Source organism: Pelodiscus sinensis, chromosome 30 (genome assembly GCF_049634645.1).
Source record: "Pelodiscus sinensis isolate JC-2024 chromosome 30, ASM4963464v1, whole genome shotgun sequence".
Lineage (NCBI taxonomy): Eukaryota > Metazoa > Chordata > Testudines > Trionychidae > Pelodiscus > Pelodiscus sinensis.
The window spans coordinates 14,214,388-14,239,162 of NC_134740.1; the positions used below are offsets into that span (position 1 = coordinate 14,214,388).

Consider the following 24,775-nt stretch of genomic DNA (forward strand, 5'->3'; position numbering starts at 1 on the left):
GACAGAAGGAATTATGGCATCTACACTGTCCTTTGCGTCAACACTATCATGTCGACAAAGCGGCTTGCTTTGTCGACAGAACTGGATGTCATCTAGACGCTCTTTGTCAACAGTATCTGTCGACAACACTTCTCTCGACAAAAGCCTGTAGTCTAGACGTACACAGAGTCAATGCAGGGAAAGATAATTTTATGTTGGAAGGTGTCAAGTGTCCCTGCATAGTTGGCAAGACTAGAAGAAAGGACCAAAACCGAACTATGAAACACAAGTGAAATTGTCTGACAGGTGTTTGTAGTGGAGAGGGAGCCCATCACAGAAGCATTGGATTGTGTGTGCAAATGAGCCAAAGGGAATTAGGAACCAACCGTGGCCCTGCTTAGATCTGCAACACAGCGAGAAGGGAAAGTGCCCAGAAACTGACTATGAAATACAAGTGAAATGGACTAACACGGTTTTATCCTCGAGAGTGAAAGTAACATAGAAGCACAGGATTACACAGGATTGCATGTTCAAAGCAACATAAGGAAATTAGGAACCCAAACCCATTGAATTTCAGTGGGATTTGTGCATCTCACCCCTCTAAAATCCGTTCAAAATCCAAGCCTCAAAAATACCACCATAAACAATGAAAGCAAAGCAGACTGCAAAATGTGCTCTGTGCAAGGAATCGAAACTAGTAAACATTTGAATGCTCGGAATAAAAACGCCTCCATCCCGTTGTGATTTCATGAGAACCAGTGTAACTCCCAGGTGCTCGGAGCAGACCTACTCACCATGAAAGGGGCAGGTCTGTGGGTACATCCTGGAAAGGAAACATCATTGCTGTTATATCAGGGGCAAAACAAACGCCGTCTCCTAAGCATGGAGAAAAAAAAACAACACACTGTTGTTATTGGTCAAAAAACAGACAGTAAGGCTGTGTCTCTAACACACGCTTTTGGAACATGTTCACAGCATTCACGCCCTCAGCCCGCTCTTACGATCTGCCATCAAGCAGCCTTCATTACTTGTCAGCATTCACTGAGAATTGAAAAGGAACAATCTCTGTCTTATATGCCTCTGTCTTCTTTCTCTCTCCTCTTCGGCACTTTTCTCCACTCCTCCCTCTTTCTTTTATATCCTCCTCTTTCGTTTTCTAGTCAGGCAAAATACGAGTCTTTGACTCAGGAGGGCTTATTCCAGCAGCTCGGAGGCCCCCTTGGGACCCGCTCTTCAGAGACAGTCGCAGACTTTCTCAGGACGAGGGGGAATTGCCTGAGGGACCATTAACCAACTACCTCAATGGCCAGAGCTCAGCGAAGATGCCTGAATTCCCACCAGCCAGCGTGGGGTTGGTAAACTCGCAGGCCTGCCTGCCTAGACTTGCCCTTGTGATGTAGTGGGCAGGTATTCACTGGTTGCTGTTTTTGGGCTGTGGGTGACCCTACTGGACTCTGTAAGCACGGCCCAACAGGGGGCGCTGCCTGAGGTCACACAGATCCAACCGGTCCTACCTGTTGAGGGCAGGGACTGAACAAAGGCAGGGAGTGTTCAGGGGAGGGGTCAGTTTCAGCTGGGGGGAAACCATGAAGGGGACAGACTAAGGAGGGGACTGGGAGTTTAGGGGCTTAGGCCCCCCATCCCAAGGGGGCTGAGGCATCCTGGCTCTGTCTCCTGTAGCCACATTACGACTATGCTGGGCTGTATCCTGGAGAAGCAATAAACCTTCCCTGTTCTACTGGCTGGTGGAGTCTGTTCTGGCTGCTAGGGGGGTGCAGGATCGGGGGGAACCCCAACGTGCCCCCACAGCCCTGCACGAAGTTCTCAGCACCTGCCCCGTGGCCTGCAGACTGTCCACGAGGGGGCGTTCCGCCCCAGTGGCTCCTCTGTTTCCTCCTCTGTTTCTGGAGCTGGGATATGGTTCCTGGCCTCAGCCTCTCTTTGCAGGGTGGTCCCCAGGGTGGGGTCAGAGGGTCTGGGGCAGGGGGACTGGAGTGGCCCAAGGATGGAAGGGCTCCCACCCTGGCAGTGTTTGGGGCAAGGGGACCACAAACCCGCTCCGTTGGCTGGGGAAAGGCAGAGCCGCAGCCAGTGCTGACAGCTGTCTTATTAGTGCAGCTGTCCCCAGTGCTCACTCTGCAGTGTAGTGACCCTCCCGCTCACTGCCACCAGTGCTCACTCTGCAGTGTAGTGACCCCCCCCCGCTCACTGCCCCCAGTGTTCACTCTGCAGTGTAGCGACCCCCCCGCTCACTGCCACCAGTGCTCACTCTGCAGTGTAGCGACCCCCCCGCTCACTGCCCCCAGTGTTCACTCTGCAGTGTAGCGACCCCCCTGTTCACTGCCCGCAGTGCTCACTCTGCAGTGTAGTGACCCCCCCGCTCACTGCCCCCAGTGTTCACTCTGCAGTGTAGCGACCCCCCTGTTCACTGCCCGCAGTGCTCACTCTGCAGTGTAGCGACCCCCCCGCTCACTGCCCCCAGTGTTCACTCTGCAGTGTAGCGACCCCCCTGTTCACTGCCCGCAGTGCTCACTCTGCAGTGTAGTGACCCCCCCGCTCACTGCCCCCAATGCTCACTCTGCAGTGTAGCGACCCCCCCGCTCACTGCCACCAGTGCTCACTCTGCAGTGTAGCGACCCCCCTGTTCACTGCCCGCAGTGCTCACTCTGTAGTTTATTGTGCCTCCTCTCTGCCCCTTCGTTTCCTCATTCTGGAAAACACTTCCACTCCTGGCACTTTCCGTTTTCCTGCTACAACCAATCCCTGACCTTGCTGTAAGTCCGGGTGAAAGGAAGCTTTATATCAAATTTGGTGGCCCTAAAGCTCTTACCCTTACGGAAGAATTCTTGAACAAATGGAGTCACAGACAGGCAGATGCACAAACTCTCTTATATATGGCTATGTCTACACTCATGGCTTCTTGTGCAAGTATGGCCATTCTTGCACAAGAATCCGTAGAGTATCCACACTGCCCACCCACTCTTGCACAAGGAAATTTACAGTAGTGCATGGTAAGAGAGAGCTTCTTGTGCAATAGCTACGCTCTTTTTTAACAGGTGTAAGCCCTCTTGCACAGGAGCTCTTGAGCAACAGCGCAGTGTGGACGCTCGGCAGGGATTTCTTGTGCAAGAAAGCCCTATGGCTAAAATGGCCACCAGAGTTTTCTTGCGCAAGAGAGCATCCACACTGCTATGGGCGCTCTTGCGCAAAAGCACAGCTCGCACATGGCAGGGTGGACGTTTTCTTGCGCAAGACTTTTTGCACAAGAACCCTTGCGCAAGATGTTCTTGCGCAAGAAGCCCCCAGTGTAGACATAGCCTATGTGTGTGTCTGTATGTGTGTGTACAGATATATAATTTGCTCAATTAGCTGATTGGTCTGTAATTGTCCTTATTTTGATCTCCACAGGTGAGTAGTATATTTGTCTCTTTCCAGTCTTCTGGCATCTGCTGATATTCTATGACTCTTCAAAGAGCTAATGGCTCAGATCTCTTCAGTCCGCTCCTTGGGCGCTCTAGGATGCATTTCATCCGCTGAAATAGCTTAAGCGCCTTGAGTTTATCACTCTATGACACAGTTTCCAATTTCTCCTGGCTCTTCTCTGAACTCATTAAATTTTATCAACAGGGTTTTTTAACTGGACACAGCATCCCAGCCGTGGCTGTGCTGTTGGGAAACAACTTTCCACGTTTTCTCAAGATTCTCCTGTTTATGCATTCCAAGGTCTCATTAGCTGTTTTGGCCACAGTGTCACCATGATCCCCGTACCTTTTCCAGAGTCACTGTTTTCCAGGATAAGGTCTCTACTGTGCATGTCAGGAGTATTCTTTGTCCCTCGCTGGGTATATGTACATTTAGCCACATTAAACATGTCGTTTGCCAAGTGACTCCGATCATTTTGAATCAGTGACCTCGTCTTTTAATTGTTTACTACTCCTCCAATTTGTGTGTCATCAGAGTTGATTCTGTGTTTTCTTCCAGGTCATTAATAAAAGGGCCAAAGAGCGTAAGTCCAAGAACTGATTCCTGCTGGACTTCACTGGAAACACGCTTCCTCGATGACACTTCCTCGTTGGCCATTGCCATTTCAGACCAACCTGCTGTCCAGAACTCTGTTTCCTGCACCTTTCAGAAGTGGTGCAAAGCTTGCAGGAGTGGGGTCATGGAGGAACTGAGGCAGAGGGAAGGAGGAGTGGACCTGAAGGGGTCTTAGGTGTAGTGTGACCCCAAGCCTGTTCCATTCAGTGAGGCACATCTGTCCTCTCCCCACACCCACCCATCTTCATGAGTGTGTCCAGTCTCCTCCCTCACCTCCACGTGGCCTCCCTTAATCCCCTGGCTCCATGTTGTCACCCCCACTAATTCCTGGGCCTGGGCCCCAGAAAGAGGACCTGGATGTTATAGAGGCCAACACACAGACAACAAGAAAACCACATGCCCAAGAATTGTTCTTGAGGGATCAAAAGGGGGACAATGTGGAGAAATCCCTGAGATGATATATTTTGTATTAAGATCTTGTCCTTTTAAATCTATCTTTGATAAGTGTTCTTATAGAATCTCTGTAACATTTCTCCTAGAACTTTGTATTAAGATATCTAGATCTTGTAAGAAAAAATGTCTTTTGAGCTCTCCCCTTTCCTTGACTGCCCTGTTGAAATGAATGAGGTGTGAATGGAGACTTAAAAGGGAGCACCTCCAGCAGCAGTTGCCAGGGTGGAGAAGGTCTGGGAGCCAGATCCAAGACAATATCCGCAAAGTGAGCTCATTAAAAGGACTGGACAGACAGAGGCCTTGGGAGTCCAGCAGCAAGTGCCGGCCCTTGGAAGAACTCTCTCTGAAGCAGCATTAAGAAAGGCGAGGTGATGACTAATTGGCTGCATGAAAAGGATAAATAGGAGGCATCTTGCAGAGGGACCCTGGGTTTTCGTCTTGTTAACATGGGAGCATCGATCAGGATCGGCTCCACCCCCTCTCCCATCTAACTCACCTGGCCAGTGCAGTTAGGGGGAGCAACTTTTGGTAACAACAAGATGGAGTGTGCGTGTGCGAGAGTGCGTGAGTGTGATGTATCATATGCATATGATAAGTGTGGATTATTCTATGTGTGATCAATAAATGTGGCATGTTGCCTTATCCCCCTGAAAAAGATCCCGAGTACTTCTTTTAAGTACAACACCCCCTCTTCCTCCTCTCCAGCCCAGCAGCCCCCGATCCCCCCCCACTCTGCTTCCTGCCCCCTCTTCCTCCCGTCCAGCCCCACGGCCCCCCCATCCCCCCCAGTTCTGCTTCCTGCCCCCTCTTCCTCCCGTCCAGCCCCACGGCCCCCCATCCTCCCCCCCAGTTCTGCTTCCTGCCCCCTCTTCCTCCCGTCCAGCCCCACGGCCCCCCATCCTCCCCCCCAGTTCTGCTTCCTGCCCCCTCTTCCTCCCGTCCAGCCCCACGGCCCCCCATCCTCCCCCCCAGTTCTGCTTCCTGCCCCCTCTTCCTCCCGTCCAGCCCCACGGCCCCCCCATCCTCCCCCCCAGTTCTGCTTCCTGCCCCCTCTTCCTCCCGTCCAGCCCCACGGCCCCCCCATCCTCCCCCCCAGTTCTGCTTCCTGCCCCCTCTTCCTCCCGTCCAGCCCCACGGCCCCCCCCATCGCTCTGCTTCCCGCCCCGCCCCCTCCCGGCCAGGACCCGCCCCCCAGAATCACGCGTGTCCGGTTTTTAGCGACACTCGCTCCCCAGGCGCGAGGCCGCGAATTTACCTCAGAGGAAATTGGGCGGGAAAACCGCCCGGGCCCGCTGATTGGGCGCGCCGCACTGGCGGGAACGGAGCTGATTGGCCCGCACGCCCCGTGCGGTCACGTGCCTCTGGGGCGAGTCGGGGGGGGGGGCGCCGGCCACGTGGCTGATGGGCTGGTCGCGGGGCGGGGAGATGCCGCCGATTGGCCGGAGCCTCGCGCGCGCGAGAAGCCGCCGCCGCCGCCGCCGCCGCGCACCGAGTCCCCACGTGGTACCCGGATCCGCTGATTGGCTGGGGCAAGCGCGGTACCTATTGGTGGAACCCAGGCGTGGGGGGGGGGGGGGCGCTTATAAAAGCCGAGACCGGCGGGAGCCCCACCCCCTGCGCCTGAGCCTGGAGGAGGAGGAGGAGGCAGGAGCGCTTGGGTGGGGCTCAGCCTCGCACCCGTTCCCATGGCAACACCAAGGTAATTAATAGCAGCTGTAATAGTCTTAATTGCCTGTTCGCCTAATTAGGTAATTAAAATCCCTAATTATCCACCGACCTCCTCCAGCTACCCAGCCCCTCAGACAGCCTCTCGCCACAGGCCCCCCACTTCCCCCCTGACCTGAACCCCCACCCCCTACCCCCACCCCCAATCCCTGCTCTGAGCCCTCCCCGCACCCCCCAACCCCCTGCCCTGACTCCTGCACCCCCTCCCCTGAGCCCCATCCTTTAAACAAGCATGTACACTGCCCTTTAATTTAAAAAAACAAAACTAACTACGTTTAACGACAGACTCCATGCCACCTACGTCTTCTGATTGATCATAATGCGGAAGTGCCTAGCGACTGTCGATGGAAATTCCATCGACTCGTCAATTAAACGCATTTTAATATCTTTAATCCGTACCAGAGAAGCATGATGGTGAGATGAGACGAGCAAGTTTTCCCTTCTGACTGGGACGTTTGGCAGCTTCAAAAATAAAAGCATCTCTCCCCCTCCCCCCATTACCTCCATATCTTTTCCATAGTCCCGGCTTTCCAGGAGAGACTCCCTGCTTTGGGTGAAGAATGGCTGACACACTTTGGTCCTACATCCATATATTTACATGTAGTCCCATTAAAACACAAGATGTGTGCTTGTGCCTAGCTCCCCAAGCCACCCAGATCCTTCTGAATCAATGATCTGTCCTTTTCCTTATTTATCACTCCTCCAATTTCTGTGTCGTCTTCATATTCCATCCATGACAATTGTATGTTCTCTTCCCAATCATTGATAAAAATGCGGAAGAGTTTGTGGCCAACAACTGGTTCCTGCCAGATCTCGCTAGAACTTCCTTAATGATAATTTCCCATTTGCAATGAGGTTTCAAAATATATTAGTGATCGAGTTGCTGTGCTGCCCAGCAATTTTTCCTTGGGTCCTTTTGCTTCCCTTATAAATGCTCTACAATTCCTAATGACTGATTTATATTAATTACTATCAATTTCTCTTCCTTCACTTCTTATTTCTTTTTTTTTTAAAGCTGCCTTCATTTCCCCTCTGAACAAGGTCGTTTTTACCCCACACATTTCTCCACAGAGGTAAGATTGTGAGTTGTCAGTAATTCTGGTTTTTTGACTAGTGGCTGAGTATTATTTACATAAGTTTCAGGGGGAAGCCGAGTTAGTCTGTACAGAAAAACAACACAAGATCTGGTAGCACTTTATAGACTAACAAAACATGTAGATGGTGTAGTAAGTTGAGGGTCAGTAATATGGAGTCAGCAGGCCTAAGGCCTGCAACATGGAAACAGCAACAGGCCTGCAATCTAGTGAGTAAGTCTTTGGTTCAGTAACACAGGAGCCAAGAAAGAAGCCCTATTGATAATTGTGTGATTGTGTAAGTTAGATCGAGCATGGAAGGACACAGGGAGGCACTGGGTACAGACTATAAGCCAAAGAGGAGGAATGGAACATCTTAATAAGAAATGTCTTGGTACAAAAACTCCCTAAAAATTAATGCACATACCGACCTAGGTTCAGGACCAGGTCGGAGTTGACAGCATGAAGGATAGTAAGTGAGCCCTCCTTCCATAAGGTGAGGGGTGGTAACTAGGCAACAGAGGGTGGTAACCTGGTACGTAAAGAAATGATGTAAGTTTTGATACCTGTCTATAAAAGGACGCTGCAGAGGGTGCTCTCCGGCCGACCTTGTGGAGGGGCACACTAGGCACCTGAATGGCAAGTGTCATTGCCTAAACTTACAGAATGCACAATAGCTTAACTTTGACTAACTGCTGTTAATATCTGATATATGGCAATAGGCCTGCCCGGTGTTGGTACCTTGTCAACGCGGGCCATAGTGCCCAGTGGTGTAACATTGTACTGATTTCTGTTACCAACTGGTAGAGCTTCGCATTTGACAATAAACCTACTCGATTGATTTCAAACCTTGCCTGCATCTGTCGTTTCCGGGGCCTCACAGAGATCTCCTGTGTTGACCCAAGTGCACAGGGTCTAACACTCTAGATAAAGGGAGTACCGATTGTTACGCACGCAGCTGAAAGTTTATTATCACCGACGGAGTAAAGGTCCTGTCAGGAGCGCGCCAGCATGACCCTGACCAGACAACGCTGACGCTGACAGTCCAGACCACCGAAGTACCAAGGTACGAAAACACCAAGGTACGACAGATGGTATCATGAGCTTTCGTGGGCACAAGGCTATGCCCACGAAAGCTCATGATACCATCTACATGTTTAGTTAGTTTATTATTTACATGTTCATGATTAAAAACATTCTGTCTTCATCTGGCTAATAAGTGGTTTTAGTTGTGTGTGTGATCCCACTAACGCACAAAGAAAATATATTACTCTTGGGGGAAATTCTGGCCCCCAAATTAAAAATGTTGTGCTAAATAAAAATGAAAAATTCTACATACCGTATCTTACAATTGTGAAAATACCGCATATTTTATTTCTCAAAATAGCACAACATGATAATGCCAGTTTCAGTTATCTTGCTAATTTCACATATTGTCAGCAAGTCTGTCCCTGTATCTGCCCTTCCCTGAACAAATGTGGCCTTGCACCCACATCCCAGTTCAGCTGCAGCTCAATGCTATCATTGCAGGAACTCCTGAGCCTACACCACACTCTGTCCCCCCAACTAGCTATTCAGAACCCCAGTCTGTGACCCCCAGCCCCCCAGCAGTGTTTTGCACCCTATTCTGTCCTAGCTGCTATGATGAATAGCTACTAGCAAAGAAATTCTGCCCCGGGAATACTCCTTTCCCCTCCCCCCGCCCCCTAGAAAATACATTGTCCCAGAAATGCTGCAGTACTGCCTTTTGCACACCAGAGGTTGCTGTTGCACCAGGAGAGCTGGATGCATGAAGAAAATTCTGCAGGACAGGTGAATATGGCATGTGCACAGTGGCACAGAACCCCCCCCCCCCCCCCCCGCAGTCATATATAGGACTCTATTCCGCTGTCATGTTATGACCGTCATCAAACCATCATCACCAGGACGTGTCTGTCCTCAGTTCCTCCAAGACGAGCTCTAATGGAGAGCTCTCCCATGCACGAAACTTTCATCTCTCACTTTGAACAACTTCAAGGATGTTTTTGGGCTGAGAGCAAGTAGCCTCCAGCAGGTGCTACTCACATTGGTGTCTCCCATGGTCACATGGCTTTCCCCCACACACATTAGAGGTGCACAAATGCTGGCCAGCTTGTTCCCAGCAGCGACTCCTTGGTCTGTAGCAGAGACCGACTAATACTCTAGCTCAATGGCATAGCCAAATGAGAACACTTGGGTGGGCAAAGATGGGGGGCATGGGTAAGGGGGCAGGAAGCATGGGGCCACATCCCTCCCCCCACCAGCCTGATTGTAACTTCCCTGTGGCATTAATTACCCTTCCAGGTTTCAGTTATACCAACTTATCAATTTTATGCTAATAAACAAGCAAATCTAATTACCTTTCTTTGTTACCCAGCCTGCTAGCCTTGGTGTATTGGTCAGTAATTTCTTCTCTTTTTGTATCCTTTGGTTCCTTGATTGATTTGTTTCCCAATATCCCTATTTTGTGATAAGTTCCCTTTCACCCTTCCCTTTTGCTATAAATTTAATCCCATTCTGACTACTCTAGTCAGCCTGATCCCAAAAAGATTAGATGGTGTTCACCTCAGTAGAAGAGGGACCAGACTGTATACCCCCTCACCACAGAAGGTGGACCAATGTTGCACAAAGCCAAGATCGTCTACTTTTCACATACCTAGCCAACCCGTCACCTCCACCCTCTTCTTCCTTCAGCCTTCTTTCATTCATGAGACTGGAATGGTCTCAGAGAAGCTGCTTGGACATTCTTCATTTAAGATCAGGTTGGATAGACATCTATCAGGGATAATCTAGATGGTGCTTGGTCCTGCCGTAGAGGCAGGGGGATGGATTTGATGACCTCTTGAGGTCCCTGCCAGTTCTAATAGTCTATGGTTCTTCTTCAGCATGCTTCTGAGTTCCCTGACGTCATCTACTCTCTTGTGTGATATCTCATGATACAATATCATTGGTGCATCGAGAACCAACACCCATGAATCCTTAAGCCTAATTTCAGTTCATGGGATGAAGATGTGACAACCAAGCTCTTGAGAGAAAATTTTCTCTCCCACTTCAGACCCCCAAGCTACCCAGTTTTAGCCGTGTCTATACTATCAGCCACAATCAGTCCTGAAATGTCAGCTTAGTGGCTCTGATGAAGACATGCTAAGTCAATGGGAGGGTGCTTTCCTGTCCATATCTGTGTCCCAAGAGTGTTGATGGGACAGCATCTCCTGTAGACATTGCACGGTATAGACACCTCGGTAAGTCAACCTAAATTATGTCAACTCTTGTTATGTAACTGAACTGGCGTAACTTAGATCAACTTAAATGTAGATCAATTTACAGTGTTCGTGCAACTATCCCTTATCTCTGGAAAGTTACCACACCTTGCTGTTGTCCACCAGTGCATTGTGTAACACACACACACACCTTCTGGATTTGTGTACTGTCCTATCAACAGGCACTGTGAGACCACTTAGAGAGAGAATGAGTCTGCTCATCAGCTTTAGCGGAAACCCAGCTGGCTTTTACCTTAAAGCAATAGAGGCTCATTGTCTAAGCTCCAACGGGCCCAGGTTTGGTTCCGCCTATCGGTATTACAATGGCAGAGTGCTCTTTCAACCTTTCTGAGTATTGACTCTACAACAAGGATCATCTATCTTCCTTGCATAACGCAGAGGCACAGAGACCACTGAGAGGAAGAGTGAAGTCTGCTTTACAGCCTTAGTTAAGACAAAATGACTTTTAGCTCAGTGATAAGCTTCTGGCTGTAGATTCAAAGGTCAGGGGTTCAAACCTGCCTTCTGACCTTCCGGGTCTGTCAGTGTTACTTTCAGAAGACTAGAGAACTAGACTGTCCAACTATGGTTTTGATTTTAATACAATAAAAATATCAGAATTTCCATTGGTAGGGAATTCTTAAATGTTCTTTTTTGTTCCGATCCAAAAGAAAAAATGACATTTTGTAAATTCCAATGGAACAGAACTTCTGGGTTCTGACCTGTCCTTGCTCTGATCAATATGAAAAGTTTTGGACAATTTGAATTCACAGAAATGTTTGGTAATTTGACTTTTTATCTTGATTCAGCACAAAGAAATGTCAAGGTGTTGGAATTGCCTGTGTTATGGAAATTCCATATTCCAAGGAGGGTCACATAAAAGGGATTTACAAAGACACCGAAAGGAGTTAAGTCCAAAAATTCCACAGAATTTTGCACGTGGACCCTTGGAAAACACCATTTATATCATCTACGATGCTCTAAGGACTTAACTAAGGACCAATTTAGTTCTCCTGTATGCACAGCCCCAAATCCCAAATGGGTATGTTGTGACAGAGCTGATGGAAACATAAAAATGTACATCTCCACATATGGGGAAGGAAAGTCGGGATGAGAGAAGAATGGAAGAAGTGCTGTGATTACACAATCTACATAAGGGCTGAGGGACCTTGGCATGTGAGTGGTCAAAGGCCTGGATCATGAGATGTAATTGCAGTCATTGTTTGAAGGCAAGTTTGATGAAACTCTTGAGGGCAGTGCAGGGAAATCTGTTCTCTCTCGTTATGTCTACACCCTAGAGTGAGCTTGGGCTCTGATACCAGTCTGGGACCAAGACCCTCTTCTCTCCACGCAGATATCAGTCTGAATTGAGTCAGCCAGCTTTCAGAATCTGGGACTTAGGACTGTACGTGAGGCATGGGTCAGAGCCTGATTCCTCTTGTGACTGGGACACAGCTTAAGCCACAAGCCCATGGAAGAAGTCCTACACAGTGTTGTGTGGACATGTTGTGTGGACAGGAGACCTGGGTCCAGCCCTTGTGAATGCTGATGCATGCAGAAGGAGTGGAAACATGGAGTCTACTGGCTATGAAGGAAGGGGATTGAACAGCTGGATTCAGTGACTCACATTGTCATAGGGCCCAAGGCAGGTAGGAGCCATGACAATGATCCAGGCCAATTCTCCTCCCTCCCTCCCTCCCCATGCACAAACACAGCCTCAGAATTCCTTCTGGAGTCTGGATTAAAACCAGTCTTTTACAAAGAGATCTAATTCTGCCCTAAAAACGCTCCACGTGATGGTAAATGAACAACTGCTCTAGGATACTGTTCCAGTGTTTCATACCCCTCACCGCCAGGAAACTGCAAGAAGAGCTGGATGCCTCCTTTTCTCACACTGTTTTTAAAAATAAATCGAACACTTTCCAAGAGATTGGGGGTTAAAAAGGTACAGTGCAATACAAACGTCATTTATTTTCTGATGTTAGGAATGGGCCGTAAGGCAAATATATAAATAACAGACATCAATTGCTCACATACATGGGAAAGTTTTTGTTACAATTACATTGAACAACAAAGAACATTCATTGCTCTGTCTGAAATCATCAGGAGGTTTTTTTAGCTCTGAGCGCTCCAAAATCTTCTTGTCGTTAAGTGTTGGGTCTTAGGACAGTGCACAAGGGCTGGAGGGCAGGTCCTTTAGCCCTTTCCATGAGCTTGGGATATCACTGAGACTAGAGATTACATGCCAGTCCTGTAGGTGGCTCTTTCTTCAGTTCAAAGGCGGGAGGCCTCCATTTTCCCATGCTCTGTACGTTGATATGATTTCTCACAACAACCCTAAATGGAGTTCAGGCCAAGAACCCTTGGCCACCTCATTCCCCAGTGTGCACTCTGTGTATTTTTTTCTGGGGTTTTCTAAAAAAAAATTCTAAGGAAAGAAGGCAGCCAGCTCTGACTGACATTCAGTGGAATTTTTTTTCTCCTGTCTACCTTGGGCTCATTTGAAAGTCTGAAATCACAATCCAATAGTGGCCACCAACGTGGTCCACAAAAGTAATAGCTCTTCTTTCAGCTTCTAGGTATCTCCCTACTCCTGGCCTACAAGGTCCTATGGGTCTTTCATTGCTGTAGTAACACACTCTTCAGGTGTTTATCCATGCTGACCCATAAGTTGTTCTCAGAGTCTTTGCCCTCCAGGCTAGACTCCCCTCTTCCAATGTGGTCTACTGAAAACTGCTCCATAGCCAGATTCTATCAACAGGGAGAGCTTTGTCCAAAGATCTCAGATGCTTTCTCTTGGGCTTTGTGATCACTGTCCAATAGGAAAGTGGGTATGATGGTGATTCATGAAGCAATATGCACACTTTGGCGTACCAAATATTTGATCCATGAAGGCCAACCTGTTGACTTTACTATGTTGACTAGGCAGTCATTTCATCTCTGACAGAGTATATTCTGCATGGCTTCCTTCACGTCTTTGTTTCTCAATGCATAGATGAAGGGGTTCAGCAGTGGGGTGACAACAGTGTTCAGAATATTGACTATCTTGGTCATCTCCAAAAAATTCCTTTCAGGCTTGACAAAGAGGAAAATGGTGGATCCGTACCAGATGAGGACGACGGCCAGATGGGACGAGCAAGTGGAGAACGCCTTTTGACGGCCTTGGGCCGAGGGGATTTTCAGGATAGTGGAGATGATGTAGATGTAGGAAAGGAGCGTTATGACGCATGAGCCCAGGATAACAATGATTGAGGTGGTCAAACCCAACAGCTCAATGGTAGATATGTCCGTGCAAGCGATGACGATCCAGGATTCGATCTCACAGTAGAAGTGATTGATGGCAGAGCCACAGAAAGACAACTGTGATGTTAGACAGGCCAGTGGGGACATAGCCAGGAAACCAAACACCCAAGAGCCAAGAGCCAGCTGAGCTGACAAAGAGCTGTTCATAATGGTGCTATAATGCAATGGGTAACATATGGCCAAATAGCGATCATAGGCCATGACAGATAGAAGGAAATATTCCGTGCAGCCAAAGGAGAATACGAAGTACATCTGTAGGAGACAGCCAGTGAAGGAGATGGTTTTGTTTTTCCCCAGGAAGACAGCAAGAGCTTTAGGAACAGAGGAGGTGGTGTACCAGATCTCCAGGAAGGAGAGATTGCAGAGGAAGAAATACATTGGCGTGTGGAGGTGGCGATGTGTTACCACTAGCAAAATAATGGCCATGTTTCCCAGGACCGTCAGGGTGTACATCAAGAGGAAGAGCACAAAGAGGAAGATCTGCAAATATGGACTCCCTGGGAATCCCAGGAGGATGAATTCCATCACAGCAGTTTGATTCTGCTGCGCCATTCAGTCAGTTTTCCATGCTGAAATGGATGAAACAAGAGCCATGAAATACCAGAGGGCTTAGTCAGACAGTGATCTACATAATTATGGCCTTTCAGTGAATGCACCTGTTGGGGTGTGCAGGGCTTGGCCAAGGATCCACAGTGGGTCAAGTGAAACAAAGCTGAGCCCTGTTTGCAGTGCTGCACTGCACCAACCTGCCCAACATCCCTGTCCAGCACTGACATGGGACCCCAGCTGCTGTGTGCAGTGCTGCATTGCATTGACCTGCCCAGCACTGACATGAGACCCAAGCACTGCAGATCCCATCTGCCTACTCTGAACCCCAGAGCCGGGAGCACACAAGGAACCAGGGGATGACTTTGGTGCCCGACACATAATACTGGGACCAATGTGGCTGTTCAACTTGGACAACCACCGCCCGTATTTTGTTCTTCAACAATGAATCGTCACCGGGTTATTGTGAGTGCCGCTAGGACGCACAGCCTGGCAAACCTTTCAGCCCATTCAGTGGTTCAGACGCACACCCACAGTGCAGCCTCCTCTCAGTCACTTATGCAGCCTAAACATTGGTTTTTTGCATAATTGTGCTGGCTCTCATCAAGTCTTAATTGAAACCTTGCTCTTCTATATTTATGGATTGAAATTTTCATTGTTCTGAAAAATAGGAACATAAGAACGATCCAAGTTCTGTCTCTCCTAGTGTCCTGACTTCCGACAGTGGCCAGTGCAAGGGGTCCCAGAGGGTGTGAACGGAACAGGTGATCATCAAGTGATCCCTCTCCTGTCACCCATTCCCCGCCTGTCCTGGCTAATAGCCATTGGCAGACCGATCCTCTGTAAGCTTTATCTAGCACTTTTCTGAACCCTGTTATAGTCTCTCTCCTCTGTAATGGCTTTTAAGCATTTACCTGCATGTTTATCTGTTAACTGTTCACAGATGCACTCTAGGTCAGACAAGAAGGAAAAGCTCGAATAACTATTTAATGGCAGCGGAGGCTGAGGTTCCCAATGATGAAGGCTTATCACCATCAAAACACTGGCAATATGACCTCTCAAAAAGCACAACGGAAACACCCTTAAACTAAATGCTAAAAGCTTTCCAGCAGTATTTGCTTATACTGGCTGTCCATGGGTTTGGATTATTGATGGAAATATTTTTATGATATTCTCTGGGTGTGCAGTGAGATCAACATTAATGAGAATTTACTGATAAAAATCAAACATCCCCAGCCTGTTTCAGAAGGACTTTTAAAGGGATCCCTGATATACAATGTGTCGTCATTCTCTTTAATTTAATGTGCGTGTCTGCAGCCTGTACTCTCTTCGGGATGTTTTCCTGAGGGTAACCTATTTAGTCTACAGAAGAGTGAGGGGGATTTGAGAGCAGCCTTCAACTCCCTGAAGGGGGGGTTCCAAAGAGGATGGAGAGAGGCTGTACTCAATGGAGGCAGAACAAGGAGCAATGATCTCAAGTTGCAGCAGGGGAGGTCTAGGTTGGATATTAGGAAAAAACATTTCCCTAGGAGGGTGGAGAAGCGCTGGGATGGGTTCCCTAGGGAAGAGGTAGAATCTCTATCCCTAGAGGTTTTGAACTCCCAGTTTTAGAACCCCAGCTTTTAGTTAGGGTTGGCCCTGCTTTGGGCAGGGGACTGGACTCAATGACTCGTGAGGTCTCTGCCCACCCTCAATTCTGTGAAATGTATTAAGTAATTGTGCTGCTGGAATAGAGCAGAGCTGTGTTCTCTGCATTTCTCTAAAGCCACCAGCTGTACCTTGGAGGAGTAACTATGGGGAAAGATGCTTTTATTTTGGTAGGTGTCAAGTGTCTGTGGATATTTTGCAAAATGACCATTATTCTTCAAGCTGCCAAAAGGGGAAACTGACCAGAAACTAACTTTGAAACTCATGTGAAATTAGTTGGTTTTTATATTGGCGAGTGTAGCAGATGCCAGATGGAATTATTAAACCCAACCCATTTCATGGGGTTGGTGCATCTAACTCCTTAAAATTTTTTTCATAATGTAAGCCTAAACCAACCAGCACAAGCAGTACAAAAGCAAATCAGTCTGCAAAATATGCTGTGTATCAGGACTCTAAACTAGCATCACTTCGAATGCTAGGAACGATACCACCATGCCCATGTCGAGGTAACCCCTTGACATTCTAGAAAGATACTCATGGACCTCAGAGGATACTCACTGTGTAGGTGGCAGGTCTGTGCAGGCATCCTGTATGAGAAATGCAGTTGCTATCAAATCAAGTGTAAAGCAAAACTGGTTTCCTAGGTATGGAGAGAAAAAACAACACATTGATATGAGACAAAGCAGGCAACACTGCTTCTTGAATACACACTTTTGGGATATTTTCAAAGCACTCAAGCACGCTGCCTTCTCTAATGAAATCAACCATCCAACGGCCTTTATAAATTGTCCAGTATATCTCCGTATATACTAATAATTGGAAAGGAACTGGCTATAGCTTATACGCTACTGTCTGCTTCCCCTCTGCTAAGGACCTGTCTTCTATGTATGTCACTTTCTCCTACACTCAACTGCTGAGTTACGTGCTCTGTTCAGGCAAAATAAGAGTGTTCGATGCAGGAGGGCTTATTTCAGTAGCTCGAGCCACCTTGGGACACACTCTTCAGAAATAGTCACAGACTTTCTCAGAACAAGGGGGAATTGCTTGAGGGACCATTAACCAACTACCTCAAGGGTCAGTGCTCAGCGAAGGTGCTCAAATTCCTACCAGCCAGCATGGGGTTTGTAAACTTACATGCCTGCCTTCCTAAATTTGCCCTGCACTAAATTCAGAGCAGCTTCCACATGTCAAACCTCCACCCATTGTTCTTGGATCTAGGCCTGAGGAAATAGAGCCAACTAACAGAGCACAACGGGACAGATTCTTTGGCCAGCCGAGCAACGACAATAATACTTGGTTCTTATTCTGTGCTTTATGTTGGTGGCTTTCAAAGCACTACACCAAGGGGGTCAGGGTCACCCCCCCCCCCATTTCACAGAAACTGGGGAAACTGAGGCATGGGTGGGGTAGATTCTTGCTGTAATCAATGACGGGAATCAGTGGAATTGGTAGTAATGGAGGAACTCTAGATTAGCACTGGAGTGAATGAGAGCCAGAATCAGGCCTGTTGACATGAAGGGGGGAAAAATGGTTCTTGTCCTGATTATCTGCTCCTGGACATGCCCCAGATTGGAAATCCCCCACCCCTGCACTCAAATTCCCTCCCAGAACCTTCAACCGTCACCTCCTCCAACATCTCAACCCCGTGCCCCAGCCAGATGAATGTGAGTGAGGATGCAGGAGAGCAAGCAAGGGAGGGAGTGGAGTAGGCGGGACTTTGGGGGAAGAGAGGGCCTCAGGGAAGGGGTGGGATATATCCCGGGTGCCCCATAAATTCCAAAACTGATCTTCAGCATACAAAGATTGAATCCCCCTCCTGTAAGGACTTGTCTCTACCTTTCTGCATCTGACCCTTGAAGTCTATTACTGTATGGCATTTTCAAATACCTTGGAAGGAAGGGGAGGCTGTGGTTTGCTCCCTGTCCAAGATTTCTTCAGTCACAATGATGTAGGAGAAGACATTCTGTGATTCCTTGGCTTTGACTCTCTCTCTCAGCTCTTGATGTGCCCCCACCTCAGCTCCTGTGAATCAGTGTAATTCCCTGGAGCATTTTGTCCTCTGACTTTAATAGAATTAGGTTGATTCCCCCTATTTGAGGTTTACCCCATTAACTTGCTAGATTCCAAGGCCAGAAGAATCTGGCCTGATGTCCGGTAGAGAACTGGCCAGAGACATTCCCCAAAACAACTGCTGAGTCCAGATCTAGACAGGCATGCAATCTTGGTCTGATAATGGTCCAAACGTTGACTCCAGTGTTGCTATCTAATTTATATTAGTTCAGGATCTTACCTCACGGACTTCTTATGGAGTTAGGTCATAGACTCATGGAACACTAGAACTGGAAGGGACCTCAAAAGGTCATCGAGTCCAGTCCCCTGCCCTCACAGCAGTGCCAAGCACCATCTAGATCATCCCTGACAGGTGTCAATCCAACCTGCTCTTAAATATCCCCAGAGATGGGGATTCCACAACCTCCCCAGGCAAGTCACCCTCTAACTTCATAGGTTCAGGATGTGGTTTCATGGACATCAATGACACTACATCAGGATACACCAGCTCGGAATGTGATTAATTCAGTTCAGTGGGGGCTTTGCTAGGGCTTTAGGGCTTAGCCCCTGAGCGTTTCCACTGTTGAAAGCCAATTGTACCTGCTGAAGATACTGTGTGCAACTGGGATCTTCACCGCCATTCTGCATCTCTTCATAGGAGCTCCTGTTCATAAGGAGGTGAGAACGCTCCTTCTTCGGGAGCCACAGACACCAGCTCCATCCACTCAGCCTACAGGAGAATCACTGGGGGAGGATCCTAAAGCAGACCCTAGAAACAATATGTGACCAGCTCTGACCCCGCCCAGTAGGGGTCAGTGTTGGACACACACACTGGCTGGTTATTTGAAATGACGAGGTGGTTTAGTTGGGCTTAATAGGGTGCTGCACAAGATGGCGTCTGGAGGACACTTCCAACCCTCATCTTTCATGTTTCTACGACGTGGAATGGAATTTCCTAGGGCACTTGGCAAATCGCTGACTTAATAGGTTGGAGACACAACCAGTTACCAACACTAGTGGCTCACAGCTTGATCCACAAGCTGAAATATCCACAGAACCTCAAGGAACTTGGTTACCCAAATCATATTTAAATTCAATGGGAGTTGGGTGCCCCATTCCATTAGCCTATTTAGAAAATAATTAGGACACAATAATAATTACACAAACTGGTCATAGGAGAGGAAACTGAGGGAAGGGGGCAGATACACAGGGCTGGTGGAATCGTGTTGGTCCCACGGGATGAGACAGAGGGAAGGGGGCATTTATGCAGGGCTGGTGTAGCCGAGTTGATCCCAGGGGATGAAATAGAGGGAAGAGGGAAGATAGACAGGGCGGGTGTAGCCGTGTTGGTCCCAGGGGATGAGACTGAGGGAAGGGGGCAGATATGCAGGGTTGGTGTAGCTGTGCTGGTCCCAGGGGAGGAGACAGAGGGAAGGGAGAAGATATACAGGACTGGTGTAGCCGAGTTGGTCCCAGGGGATGAGACAGAGGGAAGGGGGGCAGAAAACCCCATTTATAACACTATTGGAGCGACTAACTCCTCTGCTGGTAAATAAGGTCAATATACTTTTAAGTCCTTGAATGCTGGGATGGTGCATAGGGGCACTAAGGGAATTAGGTACCAAAATCCCATCGCGTTCTTATAGGAGCTGGACACCTTACTCCTTTGGTCACCTTAGAAATCTAGCCTAATGTATTTAGGTGTCCCATTCTCATTGGCTGTCAATGTTGTTTGATCTCCTAAATCAACCCGGAATGGGCGTGTTTCTGGTGGGGTCCTGCAGAGATTGCTTCTGGGCCCTTACGCTAGTTCACACTTTTATTAAGGACCTAGGAGCATCGTCAGATCACTGCTACCATTTGCAGATGAGACACAAACGGAGGCGTGGTAACGAACCAAGAGCGGAGGTTACCAATACACGGCGCTCGGGGCCGTTTGGTAAACCAGTGCAAGCAAAAATAGGATTTTCTACAGCTAACTGTGAATTGATGAACGGCCTTAACGTATTTGGACCTTCCCTGCTGACATAGACTCTCCCTGGTGACAGGGTTCTGTACTGCACAGGAACGACTATCACCTCCAGAACAAAGGAACCAAATTCCGATTTTACAATCTCCACCGTTTCGACATGTGTTAAAGTATGTCCATGAAACATGGCCCAGGGGACTAAGCCGAACCCAGAAGGGCCCGAAGCTGAGTCTAGGAATCCAGAGGCCAAAAGCTGTTCTGGGCCCATCACAGAATTAGGATGGAAGATTTTCCTTTGGACTTTGCTTGTACCTCGGGGTGGGGCAGAAGGTTCACCTCACCCACAGTACGCCCCCCTTGATCTACCTATCACCTCCATCCGACCCTCCATCTGGACAACCATCTGACACCTGTCCATCCGTTTCCCCCTCCTTCTGCTATTTGTCCATCCAATTATGTACCCCTTGGACTGGCTAATTGTGCTTCTGCATGTCTGCAAACCTGCCTTAAGCCATCCGTCTGTCTAATCATCCCTCGGGCCACCTGGCTAAAGGTGCTTCCACTCCCCTTCTCTGTCGCTTATAGGGCAGTGGGCTTCGGTGGGCAGGGGCTGCTGGCACTCGATTCAATGTAAAGATCTAGCCTGAAATTCAGTAGCTAAGGCACGTTCCCCTGGTCTCTGTGTGTGGTTAGTTTTCGCAGGCAAAGCCGTTGGGATTGGAACTGGCAATAAGCTGGCAGTGTGACTGTAACTCTCTGCTAAGGGCAGCCCTGGCTGGGGGATAGACGGTAGCCAGCGCCTCCGTGGTCCCTGGTGGCTGATCAGAGACATGGCAAAGAGCAGTCTGTCTGTGGTGTGTACGTGCTGGACACTAAGGGTGCAGCTCTTTGCATGGGTCGGGTTACAGGGACAGAGGCCCAGCATGGAAGGAACATGTTAATTTCACAGACGCCTTGCTCAGATAAATCTATTTTTACAACTGTTTCCTTAACTGCTTGTTAAAACCATCCCAGCAAGCGACGCTCATTAAAAAGAAATCTCCCCAATGAGCCAGGCAATAACTGTGACACTAGAGGGATTTAAAGGAGGACACAGAGGTTATTAAAACTTTGCTTGCCTTAATCAGCACTCTGAGGAATGTCCAACCCAGCCCTGCCTGGCGCATTAACCACCATCTCCCAGCACTCCCGGCCAGCGGCAAACAAAGTTACTCGCTGTGTTAATGGGTCCCATGGAGGGCCATTAAAAAGGACACGCTGGTGCGAAATGCCAGCCTTAGAGGCATCCCCATAGGGCTGATTAGCTGAGAAAGTCAGAAGTGCTGATGAAAGTTAGAGAAGGGGAGGGACGGGGCTGTGAAAAACGCGCAGCGGTGCTTACAGCCAAAGGGTCAAGCAGCACTGTTCATTCCCAGCCCCTGTGGCTGCGTGAGACCCTGAGGAGTAAGGGGCAGGCCTGGCTGCCATGAAACCGACAGGATTCCCATGCCCTTAACCAAGGCAGCCAGGCCCAGGAGTCGGGAGCAAGAGGCAGTTCTGGGATTCCAGGCCTCAGGGGCAGGCCTCAGCCAGCGTGTCTGGGCCGTGACAGGCCCTGCTGTGCTGTCTCTGAACCCCAGCTCTGCCAGGGCCCTCAGTCCAAACCCATAGCCCCTCTACTGTCCCATCTCCGGGTTCACGCACACAGCCCTGCTGTCCCAGCCTGGGCTCTCCACAACGCAGCACCCTGCTGAGGTTTCTTATTCCTGGTCTTCAGCCCCGTGGCTCCCCTCACCCCTCGTTTGTCACTGCCTGTCAATCTTGGCCTGCAGCCCCCGCTACCCCCAGTTTGGGGCCCTCCCATCCCCACACCTCTATTGCAGTCCATTTATCCTGCAGGTGAGTGGGTTACATAGACACACCCCACATTTCTACATTTCACCAGGACCCCCTTCTGCAAATCCTGGCAAATTTGGCAAATAGTTTTGGACAATTTTGTGGGGGAAGGAAGAAGGGACAGGTCAGAAACCAGCTGTGATCTTTAGCCCAAGGACGAGCGCAGTTAGCTAGCTCAAGGCCCCGGTTGAACCCATACGGCTCCCCCCACCTGTCAGCTGGGACACTGGCAGTCTGTGTGCATGGCCAGAGGCTACGGGAAGGTCACGAGTAGGTTGGGTCAGAATGGCAGGAAATCAGGGCCAGGTATAATTGAACTTGGGATCTTTGGTGCTTAATGCATAAGCCTCAACTGCGTGAGTTAAAAGCCAGCTGCCTGGTACCAAAGGCTATAGAGCAAACTCATTCTCTCTCTATAAGTAAGCAGTCTCCGTGCCACTACATGACAGGTGTGAAGAAAGTGAATGAGGAACAGTTATTTACTTGTTCCCATAACACAAGAACTAGGGGTCACCAAATAGAATTAATAGGCAGCAAGTTTAAAACTAACAAAAGGCAGTATTTCTTCACACAACACACTGTCAACCTGTGGAACTCCTTGCTAGAGGATGTGAAGGCCAGGACTTGAACAGGGTTCAAACAAGAGCTAGATAAATCCATGGAGGTTAGGTCCATCAATGGCTGTTATTCCTGCCCAGCCTGGCTGGTGTCCCTAGCCTGAGTTTGTCAGAGGATGGAAATGGGAGGGATCACTTGAAGATTCCCTGTTCTGTTCCCTCCCTTTGGGGCACCTGGCATTGGCCACTATTGGAAGATGGATACTGGGCTAAATGGACCTTTGGTCTGACCCAAGGAGTGGTATCCAGCCACATATCAGTGATAAGGCATTGCAGAGGGAATGAGAGAGAGAGAGGGGTGTGGAGAGAGATAGATAGAGGGGGGTGTATGGGGTTAGATAGATAGAGGGGGTGTATGAGATTAGATAGATAGAGGGGTGTATTATGATAGCTAGATTAGATTAGATTCCACTTTGTACAGTGTGCACAACTTGTACTTTCCGCAGATGGCTGAGAGCATCAGTAGGTTAGGATGCTGGGTCAAAGAATGTAGCACAACAAATTTGGACAGTTCTTGTGGCTGTGCTTACATTAATGGGCATTTTAAAATAGCAGTAAAGCAGGCTCCATAGCTCAGGGGTTAGAGCACTGGTCTTGTAAACCAGGAGTCGTGAGTTCAAATCTCACTGGGGCCTGGTCTTTTATTGTGTATGGTCAGAGCACATTTTATAAGTGGGAATGTTTCAGAATTAACCCTATAATCCCCCTAAATTAATATTCACAATAAATCTTCAGCCAGTGACTTATTTCTCTCTCGTTATTTGCCAGAATATGGGAATGGGCAACGGGAGGGATCACTCAATGATTCCATCTTCTTATTATTCCTTTTGGGGCACCTGGCATCGGCTGCTGTGGGCAGACAGGACACTGGGCTGGATGAACCTTTGCTCTGACCCTGCTGCCTCTCTAAAAACTTAGGAAAAACATAAATGCATTTTCTAAGCAAGTGCCTTTATTCTTAAATGGTAAGCATTGCAGAGAAAACATACACGCCAATCAAATTACTTAGGTGTATGCTAAAAACTTTTCAGATGTCACCCATCCATCTTATGGGGTTCAGTAGGCCCTCATCCTTGTATTTCCTGCCAGGAAGAACGGTGGCCAATCTGAAATTCCAGGTCCTTTTCCTTTGCCAGATCAGAAGGAAGGCGCTGCGTGGACTTAAACCTACTTTAATCCAGGCTATTGGTCCAAAATTCCTGTTAGACTATAGAGTCAGGCATAGTTCCTTTATGAAGTCTTAAGAGTATATTTCAAACATAAAATCAGCTTAGAAATACTGATGAAGCACATGTGAAATGGAGGAGGGCTGCACCATATATTCCATAATATATAATGGTGCGTTCAGCAGGAACAGCTGCCTTGCCCTTACTACAAAGCTTTTGCTAACAAATCTCTGACAAACTTCAGGGTATCTCAAAAACCTTGTGGGTGACTTTTTTGTTGCCAAAGTTCGCACTATTAATTAGGTACCTTCTGCATATCCAGCCTTCGCAATCTGCTCTGGAGTGGGAAACATGCTCCATTCTTTTTGGAGACGAATTTTAGAAGAGTCCCAAATGTGATTTGCTAAATCTGGGTTCAGGGAGGGGATGATCAGAGGGAAGAGGACAGTGGAGAGGGGGCAGGGCCTGAGCGGAGAAGTGATGGAGAGTGGGTGGGACCACAGGCTTACAAGCTCACCTCCCCACTACCCATGGCATTGGGGCTGAATTAGCATCTCTGGCTCACCAGTGTGTGGGGTGCCAGCCACCACAGCTCCCTACTGGGTGCGGTGGGAATATTCCAGTGCCCCTAGCAGGCCTGAGTAGCCCCCCATGGATAACCCCAGCACATTAGTAGGTTTTGGGACATCATGTGTGAATTTAGGAGGGGAAGCCCCATCCCTTCCATTTACCCAGTAAATGGAGGAGTTACCTAATGGGGCCCAGTAGCATGTGGCTATTTCTGATGCGCACTCCAGGGTTGAGGGAAGTTCCTTTCGTTGTGCATCTGAGGGTATGTCTACACTGCCGAGTTTTTCCAGTAAAACAGATGTTTTTCCGGAAAAACTACACTTACATCCACACTGCTATCGCGTTTTTTCAACAGAAAGTTGAAAGAACTGAGGATTTTTTCTGATGGCGGTAAGCCTCATACTATGAGGAAGAACGCTTTTTGCGAAAAAGCTTTTTCAAAAAAAGGCACGTGGGGACGCGGAAGAGAGTGTCTTTTCAAAAGAAG

At 48.5% G+C, this 24,775-nt stretch overlaps 3 protein-coding genes and 1 non-coding gene across 4 annotated transcripts in view; 2 read left to right on the plus strand and 2 right to left on the minus strand.

Annotated features, from left to right (window-relative positions):
• The window catches only part of LOC102458123 (olfactory receptor 7A40-like), a 30,924-nt gene extending 30,069 nt beyond the window's left edge, over positions 1-855 (minus strand). The window contains exon 1 of the mRNA XM_025184479.2: positions 774-855. The gene's annotated coding sequence lies outside the window, so the exon portion shown is untranslated. The remainder of the gene's footprint in view (positions 1-773) is intronic.
• Positions 856-6,058: 5,203 nt separating this feature from the next.
• The window catches only part of LOC102462711 (olfactory receptor 14A16-like), a 93,015-nt gene continuing 74,298 nt past the window's right edge, over positions 6,059-24,775 (plus strand). The window contains exons 1-2 of the mRNA XM_075912195.1: positions 6,059-6,169; positions 7,211-7,268. Coding sequence (XP_075768310.1) covers positions 6,156-6,169; positions 7,211-7,268 — 72 coding nt within the window. The 5' untranslated portion in view covers positions 6,059-6,155. The remainder of the gene's footprint in view (positions 6,170-7,210; positions 7,269-24,775) is intronic.
• Positions 13,460-14,410, minus strand: LOC102459311 (olfactory receptor 6F1-like). The gene has a single exon (XM_025184482.2). It carries the CDS (start codon positions 14,399-14,401, stop codon positions 13,481-13,483), a length of 921 nt encoding a protein of 306 aa, XP_025040267.2. The 5' UTR covers positions 14,402-14,410; the 3' UTR covers positions 13,460-13,480.
• Positions 23,115-23,187, plus strand: TRNAT-UGU (transfer RNA threonine (anticodon UGU)). The gene has a single exon. It is a non-coding gene; the product is annotated as a tRNA-Thr (tRNA).

Excerpts from the sequence above, each read along its gene's own strand:
- LOC102459311 (XM_025184482.2), bottom strand. The coding sequence starts at position 14,401 with ATGGCGCAGCAGAATCAAACTGCTGTGATGGAATTCATCCTCCTGGGA.